Raw genomic sequence first — 21,050 nt, 5'->3', positions numbered from 1 at the left:
TCTCTCTCTCTCTCTCTCTCTGTCAAATAAATAAATAAATAAATAAATAAATAAATAAAATCTTAAAAAAAATGGTAGTGTGGATTTATTTGGGGAGGTCATGGGCCTAGGGAAGGGGACCTGGACAGAGCCTTTTCAGGTTCGGAGTCAGGAAGCGCTCCTGAGCAACCTACTAGAATATTCATGGAAAGACATAGGACACTGAGTCATGAGTATAGTGTGTTATGTGTCAAGGTCACATAATGTGATGTTTTAAACCCAGGGCTCAGGAGTCAGCCTCCCTGACTTCGAATCCACTCAGCAGCTGCGGGAACTTGCGTAACATCATAAACGTCTCAAGGTCTGAATTTCTGCATGTGGAAGTGGCCGTGTCTTAATTAGCTGTGTATCTTCTCAACTGCCTTTCTTCCGATTCTCACCTGATTTGGGGGGAGGGTGCTGGCAGGCTTTCACTCCCACCATGCCACCAAAACTGTTCTTGTTTAGGTCCCCGGTGTCCTCAGTGTTGCGCCATCCAGAGGCCAGTTCTCAAATCCTTGTCTCATTTGGCCCATCAGCCACACTGAATCCCTTGCTTACATTCTCCTCCTTGAAGTGCTGTCTTCAATTGGTTTCCCACTCTTTCAATTTTCTCAGCAACCTCGACGGTCACCTCTCTCATTTCTCTTTTGCTGGCTGCTCTTTTTTCCCCTTGACTTTGCAAGGTTAGATTACTTCTAGACCTTTTCTTTCCTAATCTACACATAGTCCCTTGGAAATCTTATTCAGTCCCATGACTTAAATCACGTCTAAATGGTGACAGTACCCTGTGTTTATCTCTGGCCCGGCCTCTCCCAAAGTCCAGACTCCCGCATCCACCTCCCAGCTCAACCTCCCCACTTGGTTGTTTGCTTGACATCTGGACTCAGCAGGGCCCAAGCCAGACTTCTGATCTTCCCCTCTACTCCTGTTCCACTCTGTCTCTCCTCTCTCTCTTCAGCCTTTTAATTAGCCAATTCATCAGCAAGTCCTATTAGCTCTAGCTTCCAGAATATATCCAGAACCTCATCACATCTCTGTTCTGTCACTACCACTATGTTCTCTCTCTTGGATGCTTTTGGTAACTTCCTAACTGACTTTCTCACATCTGTCCTCATCCTTCCACAGTCTATTCCTCACACCTGCCAGAGTGGCCCTGTTCATGCAAGAGGTCGGCTCATATGGCTCCTCTCCCAGAAACCTGCCCTAGCTCCAGTGTGGGCTGGCCTTGCTCACCTGTCTGACCTTTTCTCCTGCTTTGCTCTTCACTCATCCTGCCTTAGTTATGATGACATCCTTGCTAGAACCTTTCTGCCTCAGGGTCTTTGCACTGCTGTTCCCTCCTCCTGGAGGGAATGCTCTTCTCTCAGATATCCCCCGGGTTTGCCCTTTCACCTCCCTTCACAGCAAGGCCTAAATCTCCTACCAGACATTCCATGATTTTCTGATCCCCTTATTTAACGCTGAATATCTCCTCCACCAGTATTCCCTGTTCCCTTTCCTGCTTTCATGTTCTCCACAGCAAATATCACTGACATAGCCAAGGCAGGGACCTGTTTTTCTTTCGCTTGTGTTTCCAGTGCCCTAGAATACCCCAGCGCCTTGTGCCTTCCACAGTGCCTGACACATAGTAAATACTTGTGGAATAAATGCACGTTGAACAAATGTAGTAGGAGCATTTGTGTGCAATGCTTGGATGGTCCCTGGTGCACAGTGAACATTTCACAGCCGCTGGATGTTCTTAGCATCATTATTGTTATTACATGGCTGGATGCCAGAATGTGAGTCTCGTTTTTTGTTTTTTGTTTTTAAATAGCAGTTTTCAGCAAAAAGATTGTACAACTCCATTTCTAAACTAATACTAATTGAAAAGGCAGCAATAAATAATTAAAAATGGATACATATAGTTGAACAGATTTTATTTAAAGGGAAGTGTAAAAGGAGCGCCTGGGTGCCTCAGTCGGTTAAGCTTCTGCCTTCGGCTCAGGTCATGATGATGGGGTCCTGAGATTGAGCCCCGCCTCGGGCTCCCTTTTCGGTGGGGAATCTGCTTCTCTCTCTCCTTCTCTCTCAATAAATAAATAAAAATTCTTAAAGAAAATAAAGAGAAGTGTAGGTATTTTGAGGTAGGATGAGACTTCAGGGAGAATAAGGGTATTGGGGAAAAACAAACCCAAAGCAAACCGAAACCACCTCTCCCACTCTGCCTACCCCCAGCCCCGACCATGACCCTGCGGTATGGGTTGGATTTTCCCGGGAATGTATTTGTTCGATATCACAGTCTCCTGGTAAATGACAATCGGTTACGTGCCCATGGGTTTAATCATAGCATTTTAGCTCTTTGCTGTGTCTCCCGGTTGGAAACTGTGTGGAAGTCCTTTGGTAGACTGCGTGGAACTTGTGTGAGTAGGTCCCTTCCATAGGTCAGTGGTGCCCAGTCATATCACCATCTAGGGCCCTTCAATTAGCAACTGTTTCCCATAAAATGAACAGATAAACCAAACTAAACCTTTGCCTAGAAAGACCACCTCTACCAAACCAGTTGCCTTTATAGGTCATCATTTTGTGACCCATTTTAAATGAACCAAAGCATAACTGTCAGTCTTGGCTTTTGGTTAGCATCTAGTTAACCGGTGTTTTTCTACTGGCTTGCTTTAACTCTAGCAGTGAGACATTTGACTGCTTAATAGCCTTGGTAGCCATTGCTTTAGATAGAGTTTCACTTTGGGTTTTTGATGTATTTAAATAACCCTGGGGACGGTCATTACTCCATAAGAGGAAGCCTGAGGGCTGACCGGAGACCCTGGATTTGATTCATCTCTTAATATCAATTCCATCATTAATAAGTTTTAAAAACACATTCTTTCATTTTTCATTCACTTAACAATTACCTGTCTAGTTTGTTTATTCCCATAACCTATGACAGATCTTGTTATCTCACTTTTAAAGATGGAGAATCTGAGATACAGAGAAATGAAGTGGCTTTTAAAAATCTCAGGGAGGTAGCTGAGACAGAAGCAGAATTTAGGCTCCTGTTACCAATTAGTGCAGTCTCGCAAAGGTGTGTGTGAGCAGAACTGTAACTTAAATACTTAAAAAAAAAACCCGAGGTCACAGGCTGGGGATTAGTGAGATATGTTCTGTTTGGCTTGCATGGCATTTAAGAAAACAGAGGCAACATATTCCAATTGGAATTTTTTTTTTTTTTTTTTAAGATTTTATTTATTTATCCACAGGAGAGAAAGAGATAGATCACGAGCAGAGGGGAGGGGTAGAGGGAGAAGCAGATTCCCTGCTGAGCAGGGAGCTCTATGCGGGGCTCGATCCTAGGACCCCGGGATCATGACCTGAGCAGAAGGCAGACGCTTAACCGACTGAGCCACCCAGGCGCTCCTCCAGTTGGAATGTTTTATTTAAACTCAAGATTTGTAGTTGCTTTTGAAAAGCCTGTTCTGGAGCTCTAGGCCGGCTCCCATGTGGCCAGGCCTGGCTCAGGCTTCTTCAGCCAATAGTGTTTATCCAGAGCTGGGAGCCTATCTGCTGCCCACCTTCCCCCACCGTTGTCTCGAGCTCAGCTCTTGTGTTCTCTGCCCTCCTCTGAGTGGCCAGAAGGTGCTTTTGCGGAAGGTGGCCAGGGGGCAGGTGGAGAAGAGAAGGTTGAAGGCTGTGAGAATGGGGCCCCTGCATCAACCAGCTTTTGTCTTAGATTTTGAGATTCCGTGTAACATTTCATTTGAAAATAGGTAGCTGCTGCTTACTTAAACCATTAACACACAAATGCAAATACAGCTGATCCTCATTATTTGTAGATTTCATATTTGTGAATTGGCCTGCTTGCTAAAATTGATTTGTAACCCCAAGGCCTGTGGCACTTTGGCTGCACATGGCCACAATTCTCAGAACTGGGAAAAATTTGAGTCCCCTGATGAGGTCCCCCACTCCCCCCAGCTGAGGTCGAGTATATTGACGCTGTGTTTTGTTTCAGCTCGCAACAAGTAACAGGTGAACAGTGTCCTTTCGGTGGTCTACTGAATGCTATGTTTTTTGCATTTTTGTGCTTCTTATGGGTGATCTCACTGTTTAAAATAACCAAGCACAGATACCATCTCATGTTGCTAACCACAGGGAGGCTGAGACGAGCCTTAGGGAGAAAATGGATGTGTGAGATGAGCTTCGTTTGTGCATGAGTTTTAGTGATGTTGGCCGTGAGTTCAGTGTTTGTGAAATCAACAATGTGTGTTCAGTAAGGTGCGTTTCAACAGAAGCACATACAAAACAGGGCTCTGCATTGATCTGTCCATGAAAGTGTTGTGACCAGAGGCTTGTAGGAACCTAAGCCTTGTATTTCTCCTAGGAGCAGTGGTTCATTATTCCGTAATTCAGTGTTTGTGGTGACTTAATGGAATGTAACTATAACAAAAATGAGAGCTGATTCTAAGTTGAAACTCCGCAATCCCGGGAAGCATGTTACTTAAAAGGCTGCTGAAATTAAAGGTTTTTGTAAAGAAAAGTCTTTTCTGTAAATCTGGATTTTCACATTTCTGGGTTGCTTGATGTGGGGTTCACCTCATGAGTCTCTCTGACCTTGAGACTTGGAGTCCTGGAGGGCGGCCCTGTGCACGTCTGTGTATGGACTCTCTTAATAAACAGACACTTCCTAAATGCCTGCTGTCGAATCCGAGACGCACAGGGCACCATGGCTTGGCCTCAGGTGCATGTGCATTGCTGCTCAGCCTATAGCTGCTGGGAGAGGATGTGCAGCCCTGGAGAGCCACTGCTTTTGAAAATGTTGGATTTGAGACCTGAAGAAGCAGACGCCATCAGTCTGCCTACCTGGGAGGTACCAGTGGTTCCCTCATCTGTACCAGGTGTGTCCTTGGAGTGCCTTGAGAGTCCCTGCTTTACCTCCAGCCCAGTTCATTGTTAGGGCAAACTCAAGGACTCCTACTACTTTTTCGACTTCAATCAACCTTTCGGCAGAAAGGGGAAAATGCTGCCTCGAGGACTCCTGCTGCTGGCAGGCGAATCTACCTGGACTTAGGAGTCTAAATCGTACTTTGATCATTTTTCTCCTGCGGTGTGACTTGTCTCTCCAATTCGTTTTCTCCTGTCAGGTTTCTGACCCTCCATATCGTGACTTAATGTCCTTTCTGTTCCTTTCAGCAAAGTGAATTGAATTCCTTCTTGTGGACCATAAAGCGAGATCCGCCGTCTTACTTCTTTGGCACGATCCACGTTCCATACACTCGGGTTTGGGACTTCATCCCGGACAACTCCAAGGAGGCTTTTCAGCAGAGCAGCATTGTGTACTTCGAGCTGGACCTCACCAACCCCTACACTATCACAGCCCTCGCCCGCTGTCAGATGCTGCCACAGGGAGAGAACCTGCAAGACGTGCTCCCCAGGGACATCTACTGTCGCCTTAAGCGCCACCTAGAGTATGTCAAGCTCATGATGCCCTCGTGGATGACCCCAGACCAGCGTGGCAAAGGTCTCTATGCCGACTACCTCTTCAATGCCATTGCAGGGAACTGGGAGCGCAAGAGGCCCATCTGGATCATGCTCATGGTCAACTCCCTGACGGAAGTGGTCATTAAGTCCCGTGGGGTGCCTGTCTTAGACCTGTACCTTGCACAGGAGGCCGAGCGGCTGAGGAAGCAGACTGGGGCCATGGAAAAGGTGGAAGAGCAGTGCCATCCACTGAATGGGCTGAACTTTTCACAGGTAAGACCCTCTTTGCCTGAAGGACTTGGCCTTGGATTGTGTGTGAATCCACTGAATTATAATCTAGGAGATGGACCATAAGCATAGTTTAATCCAAAAATTGTCTTTGCTCAAGAATGTTATTCTGGGGATGCCTAGGTGACTCAGTTGTTTAAGCGTCTGCCTTTGGCTCGAGTCATGATCCCGGGGTCCTGGGATCGAGTCCCGTGTTGGGCTCCTTGCTCAGCGGGGAGTCTGCTTCTCCCTCTGCCTGCTGCTCCCCCTGCTTGTGCGGTTGCTAGCTCTCCCTCTCTCTCTGACAAATAAATAAATAAAAATCTTAAAAAAAAAAAAAAGAATGTTATTCTGAGGATTAAAAACTAAGCCTAAGAGTCAGTTATATCACTTAGGTGTGTATTACTGAGGGAGAAAAGGACTTTTTTCCTTGTCATCTGAGCAAGTACTGGCATACCTTCATCACTTGTTTTAACGTAGGTTATTCATTAACAAGCGGCCCTGAGAGGGTGTGCACAGTGTGACTGTCAGACTGACTATCAGAGGGTATGGCCTGGTTTGAAAATGAGACTGGCCATGGCTGTTTTAGGTCACTGTGGTCCCTCTGATATCATTGCTGTCGCTCTTCAGGACACCCCCCCCCCCCGCAGGAAATTCCTTTGTAAGGCAGAGTTATGTCCCATAGTTTATAGCCCCTCCCTCAGGACACTGGAATTTAAGCTCATATTTAAGAAGTTCTTCATGTCTCCTAAGACAAGTGACAGTTGATTGAAGTGCCGTTGTTTAATTGGGTTGGTGAATTTGTTGTTGTTAACGTTTTAAAGTTCAGTAGATGCCTCTGGGGGCCAGTGGGAATTTTGCGGTATGAAGTGAGTAGTTTTTACTTTTTAAAAAATTTCAATTGAAGTATAGTCGACATATAATATTACATTGGTTTTAGGTGTACACATAGTCTTTCGACAATTTTATACATTACGAAAAGTTCACTGCAATAAGTGTGGTTACCATAGGTGAGCATGCAAAGTTGTTATAATATTATTGACTGTATTGAAATAAGTATTCTTGATTTGCAAATATTCTCAGTGGTTGGCCTTGGAAGGTTGGACCTCAGAATAAAAGTCAACCCTCTAGGTCTTACTGGATCTTGAAATGCTGTACTTACGTTGTTACTTAAAGAATTTAAGGACGTTCAACCACCTAAAAATAGTATTCCTGAGTTTGATAATAAAATTTGTGGGGATTTTAATTTATCTTGCCAAGATTCTATATTAATAAAATACAGTATTTGTTTGGCACATTGAGATTATGGACAAATTAAGGTACCAATAATTGTCTGCATCGATCTCCTGGGGGAGTTCTTTTGCATTATTTTGAAACCTAGGGAGCCAATATTCTAATGTTTTCAGTGTCTGAATTTAATATAATGTTTTCTAAAAAGCAAGTGCTTTGATTTAAAGGCTCATTGATTTTGACCTTACAAGCTGGAAATCTGTGAGCATTTTTGCCTGAGCTAAGCCTTCTTTCATACTTCCAGTTGGGAGGGGAAAAGGCTTGGAAGTAAAATATTATCTTAAGCAAGGTATCATTCTTTTTTTTTTTTTTAAGATTTATTTATTTGGGAGAGAGAGAGAAAGAGAGAGAGCACGCACATGAGCATGAGGGGCAGAGGGAGAGGGAGAGAGAATCTCAAGCAGACTCCGTGCTGAGCGTGTAGCGGGTTGCGGGGCTGGATCCTATGACCCATGAGATCACGACCTGAGCCGAAACCAAGAGTTGGATGCTTAACCAATTGCACCCCCCCAGGTGCCCCAAGCAAAGTGTCTTTGAGGGAAGGTGTGTAGCACCGTCTCTTAAGATAATAAATACATTGAAGAGACATTTTAGAGCACTATGGTTATATACTGGAGTGCCCTTTTGATTTCATGACACCTTAAGGTTCAAGTAGGTATTTAATATTTATAAACGAACTTTTTTTTATAAGACCTTGAGGCTAAGCTAGTGAGGTCAGAGTTGTTTAAATTTAGGGGAGACAATTATATGACATTCCTGGGGTATAACTGCCTATGTTTCATTTATAAACAGTAAAATAGAACCTTAGCAACCAGCTCAATGACATTTAACATATACATTTACCCATGTAACCACTACTCAGATTTATTTATTTATTTATTTATTTTTAAACATATTTTTTTTTTAAAGATTTTATTTATTTATTCGACAGAGATAGAGACAGCCAGCGAGAGAGGAAACACAAGCAGGGGGAGTGGGAGAGGAAGAAGCAGGCTCACAGCAGAGGAGCCTGATGTGGGACTCGATACCGTAACGCCGGGATCACGCCCTGAGCCAAAGGCAGACGCTTAACCGCCGTGCCACCCAGGCGCCCCTCTCAGATTGATTTATTGAATTATTTCCATCACCCCAGAAAGTTAGGATGAAGTTTTCTTGCAGCGTAACTATACAGAAAAGTGCACAGGATGAATTTTCACAAACACAGTCATGTGCCCTGCACTCAGGGCCAGAAACAGAACAGCACCAGCTCCCCAGAAGCCATTTGACCCCCCCACCATCTACCCCTTACCTCCCAACCAAGGATAACCACTATGCTGAAAATCTTTGAGCATAAATTAGTTTGACCATTTTAGAATTTCACATAAATGGAATTACCCAGTCTGCGCCCTTTAGGGGGTTAGGCTTCTTTTGCTTAGCATTCCCCTTGTGATTCACCACGTTGCCATGTGTAGCTGTCCATCATTTGTTCTCACGGCTGTGTGGAATTGAAGAATTCCATCAGAGGCTTTGGGGTGGTGGCTGATGGAGTCTCCCTTCTCAGTAAGTCCAGAGAACGGTAAGATCAACTGCATTCATTTTGAGAGAAGATGAGCCTGACTCGTTCCCTTGGGTCCTTTTCTTTTGCCCCTTTGAGGAGTGGCTAGTGCCTTCCTCTTTGTTTTCTGTAGCTCTGAAGAAGGACATAGGTGGGTGCCTGGCTATGCACTGAGCCAGGGAGAGGGCCAGGCCCTGCAGCGTCCTGAGCAGCCGCCAGGAAGAGGCAGAGGAGAGCCTGAGTCTTCCCTGAGCCTTCCCTGAGGCCGGGCAGGCTGCGTGGGAGGAGTCCTGTGGCCCTATACTCCAGGCTGCCCACCCTCCTCCTGGATTGTAGGGTGGAGGCAGCTGGAGATGGAGGCACAGCTGAGGCTGGAACGCTGTGCTGCCAGTGGGAGAAGCAGTGAACCCAGAGCCCCATGTACTGGGGTTAGAATTCCTGCACCATCTCCAGTGTAGGACTTTGAGCTCTTTCCTTAACTTCTCTGAACTTTGTTTTCTCATCTTTAAAGGGGGCTAATAATACTTGCCCCCTACCATCCTGTGGTCAGAAGCAAATCAAACAGTAAATTGGGAAACACTTCATAAATACTATACAGATATAGGGGAGGAGAGCTAACATACAGTGCCCCCATGAGCCAGGCCTCGTTGGTAATTTTACATTAATCTTCAGAATTTCACGAGATGGGCAAGCACCATCCCTATTTTGTAGATGAGAAAACTGAAGCTCAGGGAGCTTAAGAGACTTGCCCATGATTGTATAACCAACAGATGGAGGAATTTGAGTTTGATTCCAGATGTATTAAAGGTCATGGTGACTTTGAGTCTCCAACAGTTTGGGATCAGTGTGAGACCTTGGAGATTTGAGTTGCAGTGGAAGATTCTGGACTTCTGTTGTCTAATTCATTAGCCATTGGCCACGTATGACTGGGTTTTCAGCACCTGAAATGTGGCTGGTGTGACTTAGGAAGATAATTTTAAATTTTACTTCATTTTAGTTAATTTGAATTAAAATTTAAAAACCGATCATTGATCCAATTATTGGAAAACTTTTACGTGCATTTGGAACAACTTGGGCATGTGGCTCTCCTTTCTCAACTGTAAATATTATGAAATTGAACTACAGGGATCAAGTGTTTCTGATGCAAATTAAGTATCCAAATTGAGATGTCAGGTGAGTGGAAAATACATAACAGATTTCGAAAACGAAGTATGAAAAAAGAGTGAATAACTTTTTATACTGATTACATGTTGAGATGATGATGCTTTGGATGTCTTGGGTCAAATAAAATATATCATTAAATTTAATTTCACCTCTTTCTTTTCTTTCTTTTTTAATGTGGCTACTAGAAAACTTACAATTAGATATGTGGTTCACACTATGCTTCTGATGAGTAGCAGTGATCCAGATTGTTTCTGATGCGTGTGTCTGAGGCAGGTCCCCTTGGAGTCCAGGCTGCCTGTGATGCGTCCCCTCACCGTACCCTTTGCCCGTGTGCCTAGTCAGGGCTCGACTCTGGGGAGCCTCTATGGCGATGGCTGCCCTTTCTGGTGTAACTGGCCTGCGTCAGCTTTTCTCCATTGACTTGTGATGCTCTTTGTTTCTAGCATATCATTACACACACGCGTTCTCTCACATGCACGCGCACACACCATGAGCATGCGTGCCCTCCTTCTGTTTCTGGCACTTACCATTTTGTTCTGTGGATCAGTTTGCCCCTTTCTGTGTTAAAATCACATTTTTAGCGACTGGATTTAAATATTTCCTTACTGATTTTGATTATCATTTTGATGATGATTTTGTTAATTTTTAGATCAATGTGGGCAGAACGGACATTTTTCCTCATGTTAAGTCCAATAATCCAGGGACATGCCATGCTTTCCTTTTTTGATTGTATTTTAGTCTTCTTTCTTACTTTGTAGAATTCGTGATCTAGATTTTGCTCAACTCATAAGTGTATTCATTGTTTTTAATAAAAATCTTGCTGGTGTAGACTCTCTTCTCAATATGTTTTCTATCTGGTTACTGATTTTTATATATTAATTTAAACACTGAGTTGAAATTGTGTATTCTAACAATGGTAGTTTATCCTCTTGCTTTCTTAGTGACCAGATAGATCATTGGCAAATGATTATTTTGTCTTCACCTTTCTGCAGTCTGTCTCTTCTTGCTCTCATGTGTTGGTTAGGATACCTAAACAGCATTTAGTAGTAGTGGTAACAAAGGGCATCCTTTCTTCCCCCAACTTGAATGAGAATGGCTTTATTATTTCACCATTAAATGCAACACTGGTAGTTGATCAGTCTTTCTGATGTGAATGAAATGTCCTTGGATTTCTGTTTTACTAGGAATTTTTTAAAAGATTTTTAAGAAATTTATTTGTCAGAGAACACACATAAGCAGGGGGAGTGGCAGGGAGAGGGAGAAGCAGACTCCCCACTGAGCAAGGAGCCCAACAGGGCTCGATCCCAGGACCCCAGAATCATGACCTGAGCCAAAGGCAGACGCTTAACCAACGGAGCCACCCAGGCGTCCCTGTTTTACTAGGAATTTTATCAGAAGTAGTTGCTGTTATTAGGGGAAGCAGTTGTCGAGTTTCATTAAGAGGTTTTTTGGGTCTCTGTTGTGATGTCTTTTTTTTATTGAGATGTAATTGACATGTAACATCAGTTTCAGATGTACAACATAATTATTCAATGTTTGTACACATTGTGAAATGATCACCACAGTAAGTCTAGTTAACATCCGTCACCGTGCATAGTTAACAAAACTTCTTTTCTTGTGATGAGGACTTTTAAGATCTCTTCTCTTACCAGCTCTCAGTGTTGTCTTGATCTATGGTTTTCTTTGTCCCTCTATCCATAGACTTCTCAGTATTAAACTATCTCTGCCCAACTGACCCTACACTTCAAAAACCAGGGTGTGAGTTCACTAAGAGTTACCCTCCTAGCTGCCCATTCCTATATTCATTTAGTCAACATATGCATTGAATTCCTACTGAGCGTGGTACTACGTAAAAAAAGGATAAAACGTCATCTCGTTGTTGCTCCCCAGAACTTGAGGTCTTTATGACACAGGTGAGCAGGCTCACTGGGACGGGATTCTTCACTTAACTCCATGGCCCACACTTGGTAGATGCTCAGTCAGCTTCTGTGGGGTAAAGGAGTAAGGCCTCTCTCTGTTCTAGATCCCTCATGATTCCATTATTTTCCCTACTTCTCTCTCCCCCTTCACCTCTCCCCCACTACCTGAGAGCTAACGGTTCCCCTCAGCTATCTGGGTTTGGCATGAGGGAAAGGACACCTACTTCCTGTCTGGATTTGATCTTGCCATCTCAGGGCAGACGCCATGTTTCCCGCTCCAGAATGGAGTCAGGTTATAATGCCTGTTCTTTCACCCACAGTTCTTGTCTGCTTGGTACTGTTTGCTGCACTGCCATTCCTTATGTGCAGAAAGCAAGTGAACTTGGAGCTGGAGACTTAGTGATGCCGGGCTCACCTGTGAGTCTCCTCCCTTTCTTCCCAGCTGAACAGATGGGTCCCCATTAAAGACTTAAAGAGTTCCCTAGAGAAATGATCTTCCTGAATCCCATATCCATGGTCACACATCACCAGAATATCTATGTACAAGCTCCAGGCGTGGGGCGCTGTCTGTCTGCTTTCCCTGAGGGGCTCACCAGAACAGATTCGTCTGACCATAGGATTTCCCGCCCACATCCCAGGGATGGACTGGATGTCACGGTGGGGTGGGGTGGGAATTTGGAACAGCTTGGTTCTTCTCAGCATTGGAGTCTGTCCTTTGGGACCCAGTCGCATCTAGGTTTGGGGTCTGAGTCACGGGACCCAAAAGCTAACATGAATGAAGCCAGGAGGCCTGGGCTTGCCCTCTGCTTTCCATGTGTAAAGCCTGCATCTTTGGGCTTTCTGTACCCCAACATAGTGTCGGTAGTTGGATGTGACCGTCCTGTGCCAACCGCAGAGCGCTCTAGGGTTCTCCTGATCGGAATCGCTGTTGCGCAGACCGGTTCTGGCACTGTTTACTCTTGCCAATAGATGCACTAACATATTTCATAGTCGCCGTTTCACCTGTCACTTCTGCTGTCCCTTCTGGCAGCAAGTGTCCCTGCCTGTTCTTGCCCTCTGCCCTAGGACTCCAACAACTCATTCTCTCTGCTGAAAAACCATTTTTTGTTTTTCACAAAGTGAAACCTTAAAACAATGGTTTGGGCCCAGGGGACATACCTCCCGAGTCTCATGGAAAAGTGCATTTCTTGAGTCACAGTCTCGGGGTGTTGGGGAGATGGGGATTTTTCTTCTTTGGAGCAAATTCTCTTTAGATGGATCAGTTCCCGAATAGAAGAAGCCACTGACTCTAGGATGGGGCTCTGGTCCAGGTGGGGCAGAGTGGGGGAGGCAGCCCCCCTGGCAGGGCAGATTCCTAGAAAGATGCCATCCGTGTATCTCCATCTCTGGCTGTTAAGGGCCGGATGGATGTAGGAGAGGCATGAGCTGGGGAGGTGCTGGCTGGTCTGAGAAAGCCTCCTGAGTACTTAGGGTCAGATTCTTAGGAGGGTATGGACCCTCCAGGCCCAGGATAGCCCAATCCTAGGAAAGCATGAGGTGCCTTGTTTTGCGCTTTGCAGGCCTCTCCACTCTGTTCCCAGAGGCCATGGCAAGAGTGCTGGGGGGTCAGTGAGCAGAGGCCCCACTGTGGTCAGTTTCCTATTGGAATAAACCTGGCGAATGGCTTGGGGGTCACGGTGAGACCAAGCAGGCTGGTCCGGGCTCTCTGGTCTCCTGTTTTCTCCCATCTTAAAATCCCAAGCCCAACTCTGTTTAGCTTCCGAGATCAGCCGAGACCCGGCGACTTTAGGGTGGTATGGCCATAGACTCCGGTTTTCTAGTCCAGTTCTGAGTGCTGCCACCTGCCAGATTCACAGGTCGGACTTGCTGAGGGTTCCTGCCCCCTAGTCATAAATCCCAGTAAAAGCAGATCATCTCATTTTTGAAATTGATCATGATACTGATGGGTGACTTCTTTACATCTTCCATAATGGAAATGGAATGCGCTTGAAGATGGAGATCTTGACGTTTTATTTGTCCTGGGTAGGTTTGGCTTAAAATAAAGGCCTAGAAAAAAATATATGAGCTCTTGGGGCACCTGGGTGGCTCAGTTGGTTAAGGGTCTGCTTTTGGCTCAGGCCAGGATCTCAGGGTCCTGGCATTAGGGCCACGTCGGGCTCCCTGCTCAGCCAGGAGTCTGCTTCTCCCTCTGCACCTCCCCCCACTCATGTGCATGCATGTTCTCTCTCTCTCTCTCTCTCTCAAATTAATAAAATCTTAAAAAGTATATAAGCTCTCTGAAAGGGAACTGGTTTCTAAAATATCGTTAGATTTGTTTGTGAACACACTCTCAATAGTGACCTCTTCGAGGCATGTGAGCTGTGCCGTCCCTTCTGCTGGGAACCCTTCCTCCTGCTGTTGCTCAGGCTGGCTGATTAAGCTTACACATGATTTCCTCTGTGAAGAATTCCCAAGGCCAGAGTGGACCGTCCACTGTTCTTAGCGTCCCTGTGGAAGCCTCTGCTGGAGCCCTGACAACTGCTTCTCTCGAAGGTGCAGGCTTCTTGAAGTCTGGGCCACGCTCTCTTGGCCCTCGCACCCCTGCTCCTAGTGCAGTGCCTGGGGCACAGGAAGCGCTCACGACTGGTTCTAGGATAACGGGTGGGCCGCTGCGAACGTGTCAGTGAGGCTCGTGGGAGACAGTGAGCTTGTAGATAACTTGGCTGAAATGGGGCACAACGTGAGCGTGGGCTAACTGCTTAAGGGAGTTAATACAGCCTTTCTGTGTTAAGGCCAGCATGTTAAAATACATAGTATGTGCACTCTTTTCTCTTTTATTTCACTCTTAAGCTGTTGTACATTCTTCCCCACCATTGTTCTGTGATATTTTTGTGTTCTTATGCATGGCGGGGTGAAGTGCTGTGACATCTCGCCCCGGAATCAACCTTGGGCCTGCTGGCACACAGAGCATCAGCACAGCCACTGTGAAGGACACTGGCTTCGGACATGGGAAGGTCCGGGCTGGACAGTAAGCCCACCCAGGGAGGACTTCCACGGCATTTCTTCACCTTGGACTTCCCTTTACTTTCTTATTTTTGGACGAGAAGTGGAAAATTGAATCAACTTTGTACCTTAGGGCTGGCTGTGATTTTCACGAGCTTCTAGACGCAGACTTGAGCTCTGTGTTTCTACCTGGGAACAGGCCTGCTCAGGATTTGAGTCTTGGTCTTTTTTTTAGTGGCTGGTCTTTATTTGGGACACATTTCTTCAGCACTCAGCATGGGCTAGGCACTCTGTTTCTTATTTTAGGGACTCAAAGACAAAGCTGGTGGTGATCCTGCCATCGCCTGGCTCTGGCTGCCTCCCTAAAGTCCAAAGTGAACTTAAAAAAAAGTAGATATTTTTGTACACTTGCATGGATGCCACACGTGCTGCTGGTGGTCTGACCTCAGCTGGATCTGACCCCACTGTGCTCCCTTTGGGGTCATAAGAGAAGCACTTCAAGGGATGATGAGGTCTCATTTCTGCTCCATGTCCCTGCCTCCTACCTGGTGAACTAGGCTGGGAGCGGGGTGCTCCTTTGACACCTCAGCAGCCAGTTCTTCCATGGTGGATCAGCTCCAGGACACCGCTAGACTCTAGGAATAACTCCCAGCATATCTCTTTAGGAGGGGACGGGAGAGTGTCCTCTCCCCGGCCCACCTCCCAAGCAGGGGTGGGGGAGGCAGAGTCTGCCTTGCTTGGAGGAGATGGGGGAAGGAGCTGGGTGGGACTGGACCACCTGTTCCCTGGGGCCCTGCAAGGAGCCAAAGTCCCAGCAGGATGAGGTACTCTGTAGCCCAGCCATGGAGCGAGGCTGCCCCGGGACTCTGGAGGGGGGCGTTGGTGGCATTGTATAATGTCACACCTTGGGCATTATGGCACTTCCCTGCTTCTCCACTATCCCTCCTGACACAGTTTGTGCTGCCCTTCCTCCCCACACTCTTCCACAAGGCCCTTCCTTTCCTTTTGTGGTCATTCAGGCCTGCAAAGGCAGTGAGGGGGGCTTTGGTGCCAGTCTCAGCAAAGGCTGTGGAATCATAAAATGTGGATGACAACATGAGACATCTGAGGGGTTGCCTCCCTGGGTTCCCTGACTCCATTTCAGGCGGGCCTGTGCTCTCAGCAGGGACATTGGGTAGGTGAATTTGCTTATCACTGAACAGAATATCCTCGTGGGGTGCTGCTGACTGACTTCTCAGGGAGGGAACAGCTCTGGGATGTTCCGTGCTGTCTGGGGCTTCAGTGGGGCCCCCAGTTTGCCCGGGACCAGGCAGCCATGTTTGCATTTGCAGTGGTCATGGTCATAGACTGGACACCATCTGATGAGACCGCTGATGTTGTGGACCCAGCCCAGGCCCAGAGGTGATTCTGGGATGCTGGGCAGAGGGGACATGTTTGTAGACATTTGAGACAATCTGTGACTGAAGCCAAACTCAGGCCTGATAGTTGGCTGTGCCCTTCCCCACCCTCTCTCCATTCCCCTGCTGCTCCCATCTCCCTTCCTGGATTCGACCTTCCAAGGTCCTTGTCAGCAACTCCTTTTGGACTCCTGTTCTTGTCACCTTGCCCAAATTCTGCAACTCTACCTTGGGTCCCTATCATGGACCAAATTGTGTCCCCCCCCAAATTCATATTTTGAAGCCCTAACCCCAAGTACCTCAGAATGTGACTGTATTTGGAGATAAGGTCTTTAGAGAGGTAATTAAGTTAAAATTAGATCACCAGGGTGGGCTCTCACTCAGTATGATGGGTGTCCTTATAAGAAGACATTAGGACACAGACACACACAGAGTGAGAACCATGTGGAGACACAGGGAGAAGACAGCCATCTGCAAGCCATGGAGAGAGGGCTCAGGAGACATGAACCCCACCAACACCGTGATCTCTGACTTTCGGCCTCTAGAACTGAGAGAAAATACATTTCTGTGAAAATACATTTGTGTTTAAGTCACCCAGCCTGGGGTGCTCTGTTATAGCAGCCCCAGCAAACTAATACAGTCCTTTATGTCTGGCCTTTCCACTTCACCTCCTAGGAATAGACCAGAAAGGCAAGGAGAAAACTCGTGCTACCAGGATCCATTTACAGATCCTCCCTTCTTCTGCTTATTTCCTTCTCTCTCCTTGTCCTCTGTTTCTCTTTTCTACCTTTGAGGCAAGAATACCTATATTCTGAACTGTCACTCCCACCGCAGAGCAGAGAAAGGAGAGGGGGAGGGTTGGGAGAGGTGAAGAATGTGTGAGGTGGAAAGGGGAGGGCCAGAACAGCAGCCCAAAAGGAGGGGCTGACAAGGACCTTGGAGGGAGAGACAGTCTCAAACAGGCTCTGGGCTGAGCGGGGGGAGCCCATCGCAGTCGATCCCATGATCCTGAAATCATGACCCCGAAATCATGACCTGAGCCAAAACCAAGAGTCTGATGCTCAAGGGACTGAGTCCCCCAGGCGCCCCCCCCCCCAGTCTACTTTAATATTGAGCTGGATTTTCAAGGGGAGTCTAGGATTGAGACAGGCAGAGGAAAGCGAGGGAGGTATTTCCATGCGCCAACAGTGCAGGCAAACCCGGGCACAAGCGTGCTGTGCTGGCCAAACGGTGGCAGGCTGGGCGGGCTCCATGAGCGTTTGTGTAGGGCAGGATGGAGGGCGATGCTGGAGAGGGTTTGAGTGGGAGGCTGGGAAATCTCCGCGCACACCGTGCGGTTTTCGGGGAGAAGTGGGAGCTCCAAGAGGGCAGTGTTGCAGGTCAGTGCATCTGGCAGCCGAGTGCGGGCCGGTCCCTACGGCAGGCTGCTGGAGTTGGCCTCTTCGCTAAGAGCTTCCGCCGTGTTAGTCCAGGCCCGGGGCCAGCAAGGGGGAGACACTGCAAGACTGGGAGCTGGGGTCTCTGTGGACTAGAGTTTGTCGTCATGTAGTGTGTAGCCGTTTAGACAAACTGCTTACCACTGACGCCTGATTAGGCCCATTAACAGTTCTGAGTGTGGCTAAGGGGGTGCACTTAGCTTTATTGTGCTTTTAATTTGGTTCTTCCCATGGTTCTTCAGCGTCTGTTGTTCTTAAAGCTTGTTTGTCTTGTCAGAACTTTAAAAAATGTAAAGGAAAGTTACCTTTCAGCGCCACAGAAGTTAAAAGAACAGAGATTTCTGGGGAGGGGCTGAGAGCCTTGCAAGCGCTTGGCGGAGGTGGTAAGTTGCACTAGGCCTTGGAGATGAGAGATCAGTATTTGTTCTTAGGGTTACCTCAGCATTGTGTGGGATTTGGGGGAAGGATGTCTTAGTTGCTCGGGCTGCCATCCCAGAATAGCACAGACGGGGCAGTATAAGCAGCAGACATTTGTTTTCTTGAAGTTCTAGAGGGTCAGAGTACAAACTCCGGGCGCTGGCAGGTGGGTTTCTGGTGAAGGCTCTCTCAGCTTGCAGATGGTCGCCTTCTACTGAGTCCTCATGGGCCCTTTCCTCTGTGTGTGTGTGGGGGGGGCGGTGGGGGGGTTCCTCTATTGTCTCTTCCTCTTCTTATAAGGACTGCAGTCCTATCGGATCAGAGCCCTACCCTTAAGAGCTCATTTAATCCTAATACCTCCTTAGAGGCCCTATCTCCAAATACAGTCACACTGGGGATTAGGGCTTCATTGTGTGAATTTGGGGGTGGGTGGGTGTCACAGTTCAGTTTGCGACAGGAGGCCCATCTGACGTCAGGGGCAGGATGCGGACTGGGTGGAAGGGAGAGAGAGTGGTCAGGAGGCCTGACCAGGGCAAGAAGGTGAGGAGAGGCGTGGAGGGTGTTGAGGGGGTGGCAGGCAGAGAAGAGGGAAGGCCTGGTTGGCCTGGTGCGTTCTGCCAGGTCTCTCCATGTTCTCTCCTGCTCTTCAGGAGCCAGCATCATTTACCAGAAGACACTTCTTCAAGTTGGAATGTTACCGAAGATCAGTTTCTCTCATCCTCATCCTTGAGTCCTTTTGCTGCAAGGAGCTCAGGTCCAAGTTCTTAGGAGCGCTTTATCCGCACCTCCCTCCCCCACCCCGGGAAAACAGAGCTCAGTGTCCAAAGAAGTGTGTGGAAGCTTTATCTCCCACGTCAGGCAGTGTGTATTAACATGACAAGAAGAGGAGCAGGATTTCTCGCCATCTTGTTTTGAGGGGCCAGTCTAGACTACTCCATGGGAATGGTCCTCTGTCAGGTACAGAAGGAGGAGGGGTTTTACAGAGTGGCTGGAAGGGAGAAAATAAATGAGCTTGAGAAGGACATCCCCACTGCCTGGATACCCAGGTGAGATGGGAGAGGCAAGGACCAGAAATCCTCAACGGAGGCTCAAAACAATATTGGGGCGGAATGTTCTGAGGACAAGGAAGACCTTCCCCTACTGCTCTCCAACTATACTTCAAGGGGCCGAATGGCTCTCTAAAGTGAACTAAGAAAAAAGACACAACAACCCACCGCCCCAGAAGGTGAGGTCTGTGTCTGAACAGATGCGAGCGCCTTTGTTCAGGGAGCTGGGAGGCTGGTGGGGTGGTGCGGGGCTAATGTGAGCCCTAGAATGGGCGGCGCCTTTCATATGCAGAGCAGCCCTTTGATCTGAAGGGGATGAAAGTGCTGGAAAGTGGAGAGGCTCTATGGGGGGCCTTCGTCTTTGACAAAAAAGGCATCTGCCAGAACTCGAACCCCCTTGCCCTCTCCTTCAGCCCATGGGCTCCCACAACAATGCCCCAACTGGGACCTGGGTCTCCCCACAGCTGAAGAAGTCTCAGGAAAGAGAAAGAAGCATGCTGCAAATGTTGGACAGGGAGCTTAATTGATTCTTTCCACAGCCCAGAAAGAGAGAGACAAGGGCTGTAGGGAGGCAAGGGGAGAGCGAAAGGGGAGACATGGGTGGGAGAAGCGGGACATGGTGGGGGCGGATAGCAAGAAGGAAGGGTGGCATTTGAACACTGGAGTAAACTGTCCGGGAGTAAGCCTGTTACTTTTCCGAAGACAGTGCAGTTGGGGTGCGTATGTGTCACTGGAGGGATGGAGAAGAGTATTCAGCTAATAAGACATGTTTTGGGGTGGACTGATACTTTTTTAAAAAGGCAGCATAAGGCAAGCACTAATGTGACAGTGGACATCCATTAGGCTCACTCTGTCTCCAGAGGGGAAAAGAAAGTCCCTCTAAGTCTCTGTGCTGTCAAAAACTCTGTGCTAATTGTAATAATTTCCAATAGTTCTTCCTTTCTTCCTGTCTCTTATCCTCCTTGAAGTCTTAACCAATACTCAAAACAAAGCACTTGGCATTTGGCCTAGAGATTTTCTGCTTGTGGATGATTTTTGAGTCTATTCTGTGGGGTGGTAGATGTACTCCTTGGCCGTAAGCCTGATGGTACTGTGTCATGGACGGGACGTCCGCCTAGTTGTCATGGGCATGGCTTGAGAGGGAGTGGACAGGCATACCTTAAGTAGGGCTGTCCCTTCAGGGGCTATGGTTTGGGTAGGGAGTGGGAGAGGAGGGAGCATGGTGATTTTGGCATCTCTTATCTGCCTAGCAGGACAGAGGGTCTGAAATAAGAGGATTGACCTGACACAGTAGTCTCTGGGTGAGGGGCATTTGTTAATAGACACACAGAGTGACTTTGAGGCTGTCTCTGAATCTTTTTACCTGCCTGGTGCTGTTATTATAACCAGGATAGGTTATCCAGGAGAAGTAGGTATACTGCCTGTCCTTGCTTAGAGGTGCATGGGTCCGAAGCAGTTGGGCCTTGCCTTGGAAGAAGTAGGTTTTAGACACCTTGGAGAGGTCAAGGCTGGTCTTGCTACCTATCCTGCTGTTCTTCTACCCAGCTTCTCACCGGAAAGAGCATGAACTTAGGAGGCCATGGATCTGAGTTTGAATCCTGACTTCCTCCTCATTTCTTTTCTTTTTGACTTGGGGCAAAACACTGAACCTTTGAGTCCGTTTTCTCATCTGTTAAATGGGGTTGATGAAACAGATGTCATAGGATGTGGTGAGGAATGAACGAGAGAACCTCTGTAGAGGACCCAGGGCATAACGGATGTTCGATAGAAGCTCGCGGTTGCCTTTGCTCCTGCCACCCTAAGTGGTTGGGCTTATTCGTACCTACTCAGTCCGCTCTTATACCCCATCCCTGTTGACACATCTTTACACCCTCGGTTCCTCTTGCCTCATTTTATTCCTAGGCATTCTTTTCACCCCAGCAGGAGAAACAAGGACAGCACTGGGGGTTGAATTTTTTTTTCTGAATTCAGTCATTTGCCACTTCACTTGCCTTTCCCACAAGTGTCCATCTTGGAGTGATTGGTTCAGGAGCCAACCTTGTCAGTGATTGGCTCAGGATCCTGGTTTTAAGCCAATCAGCACGCAGAATTCTTCTGGCTTCTCCGATTGGTGTAGGTGTGAGCACGTG

General features: G+C 47.3%; 1 protein-coding gene across 1 annotated transcript in view; it reads left to right on the top strand.

Annotated features, from left to right (window-relative positions):
- Positions 1 to 5,163: 5,163 nt before the first annotated feature.
- The window catches only part of TRABD2A (TraB domain containing 2A), a gene marked incomplete at its 5' end in the record, with an annotated part of 38,335 nt that continues 22,448 nt past the window's right edge, over positions 5,164 to 21,050 (top strand). The window contains 1 exon segment of the mRNA XM_034657282.1: positions 5,164 to 5,742. Coding sequence (XP_034513173.1) covers positions 5,164 to 5,742 — 579 coding nt within the window.

Source organism: Ailuropoda melanoleuca, chromosome 4, assembly GCF_002007445.2.
Source record: "Ailuropoda melanoleuca isolate Jingjing chromosome 4, ASM200744v2, whole genome shotgun sequence".
NCBI lineage: Eukaryota > Metazoa > Chordata > Mammalia > Carnivora > Ursidae > Ailuropoda > Ailuropoda melanoleuca.
Note: the sequence above shows the minus strand (reverse complement) of the source record. Positions and strands in the feature narration are given on the sequence as shown.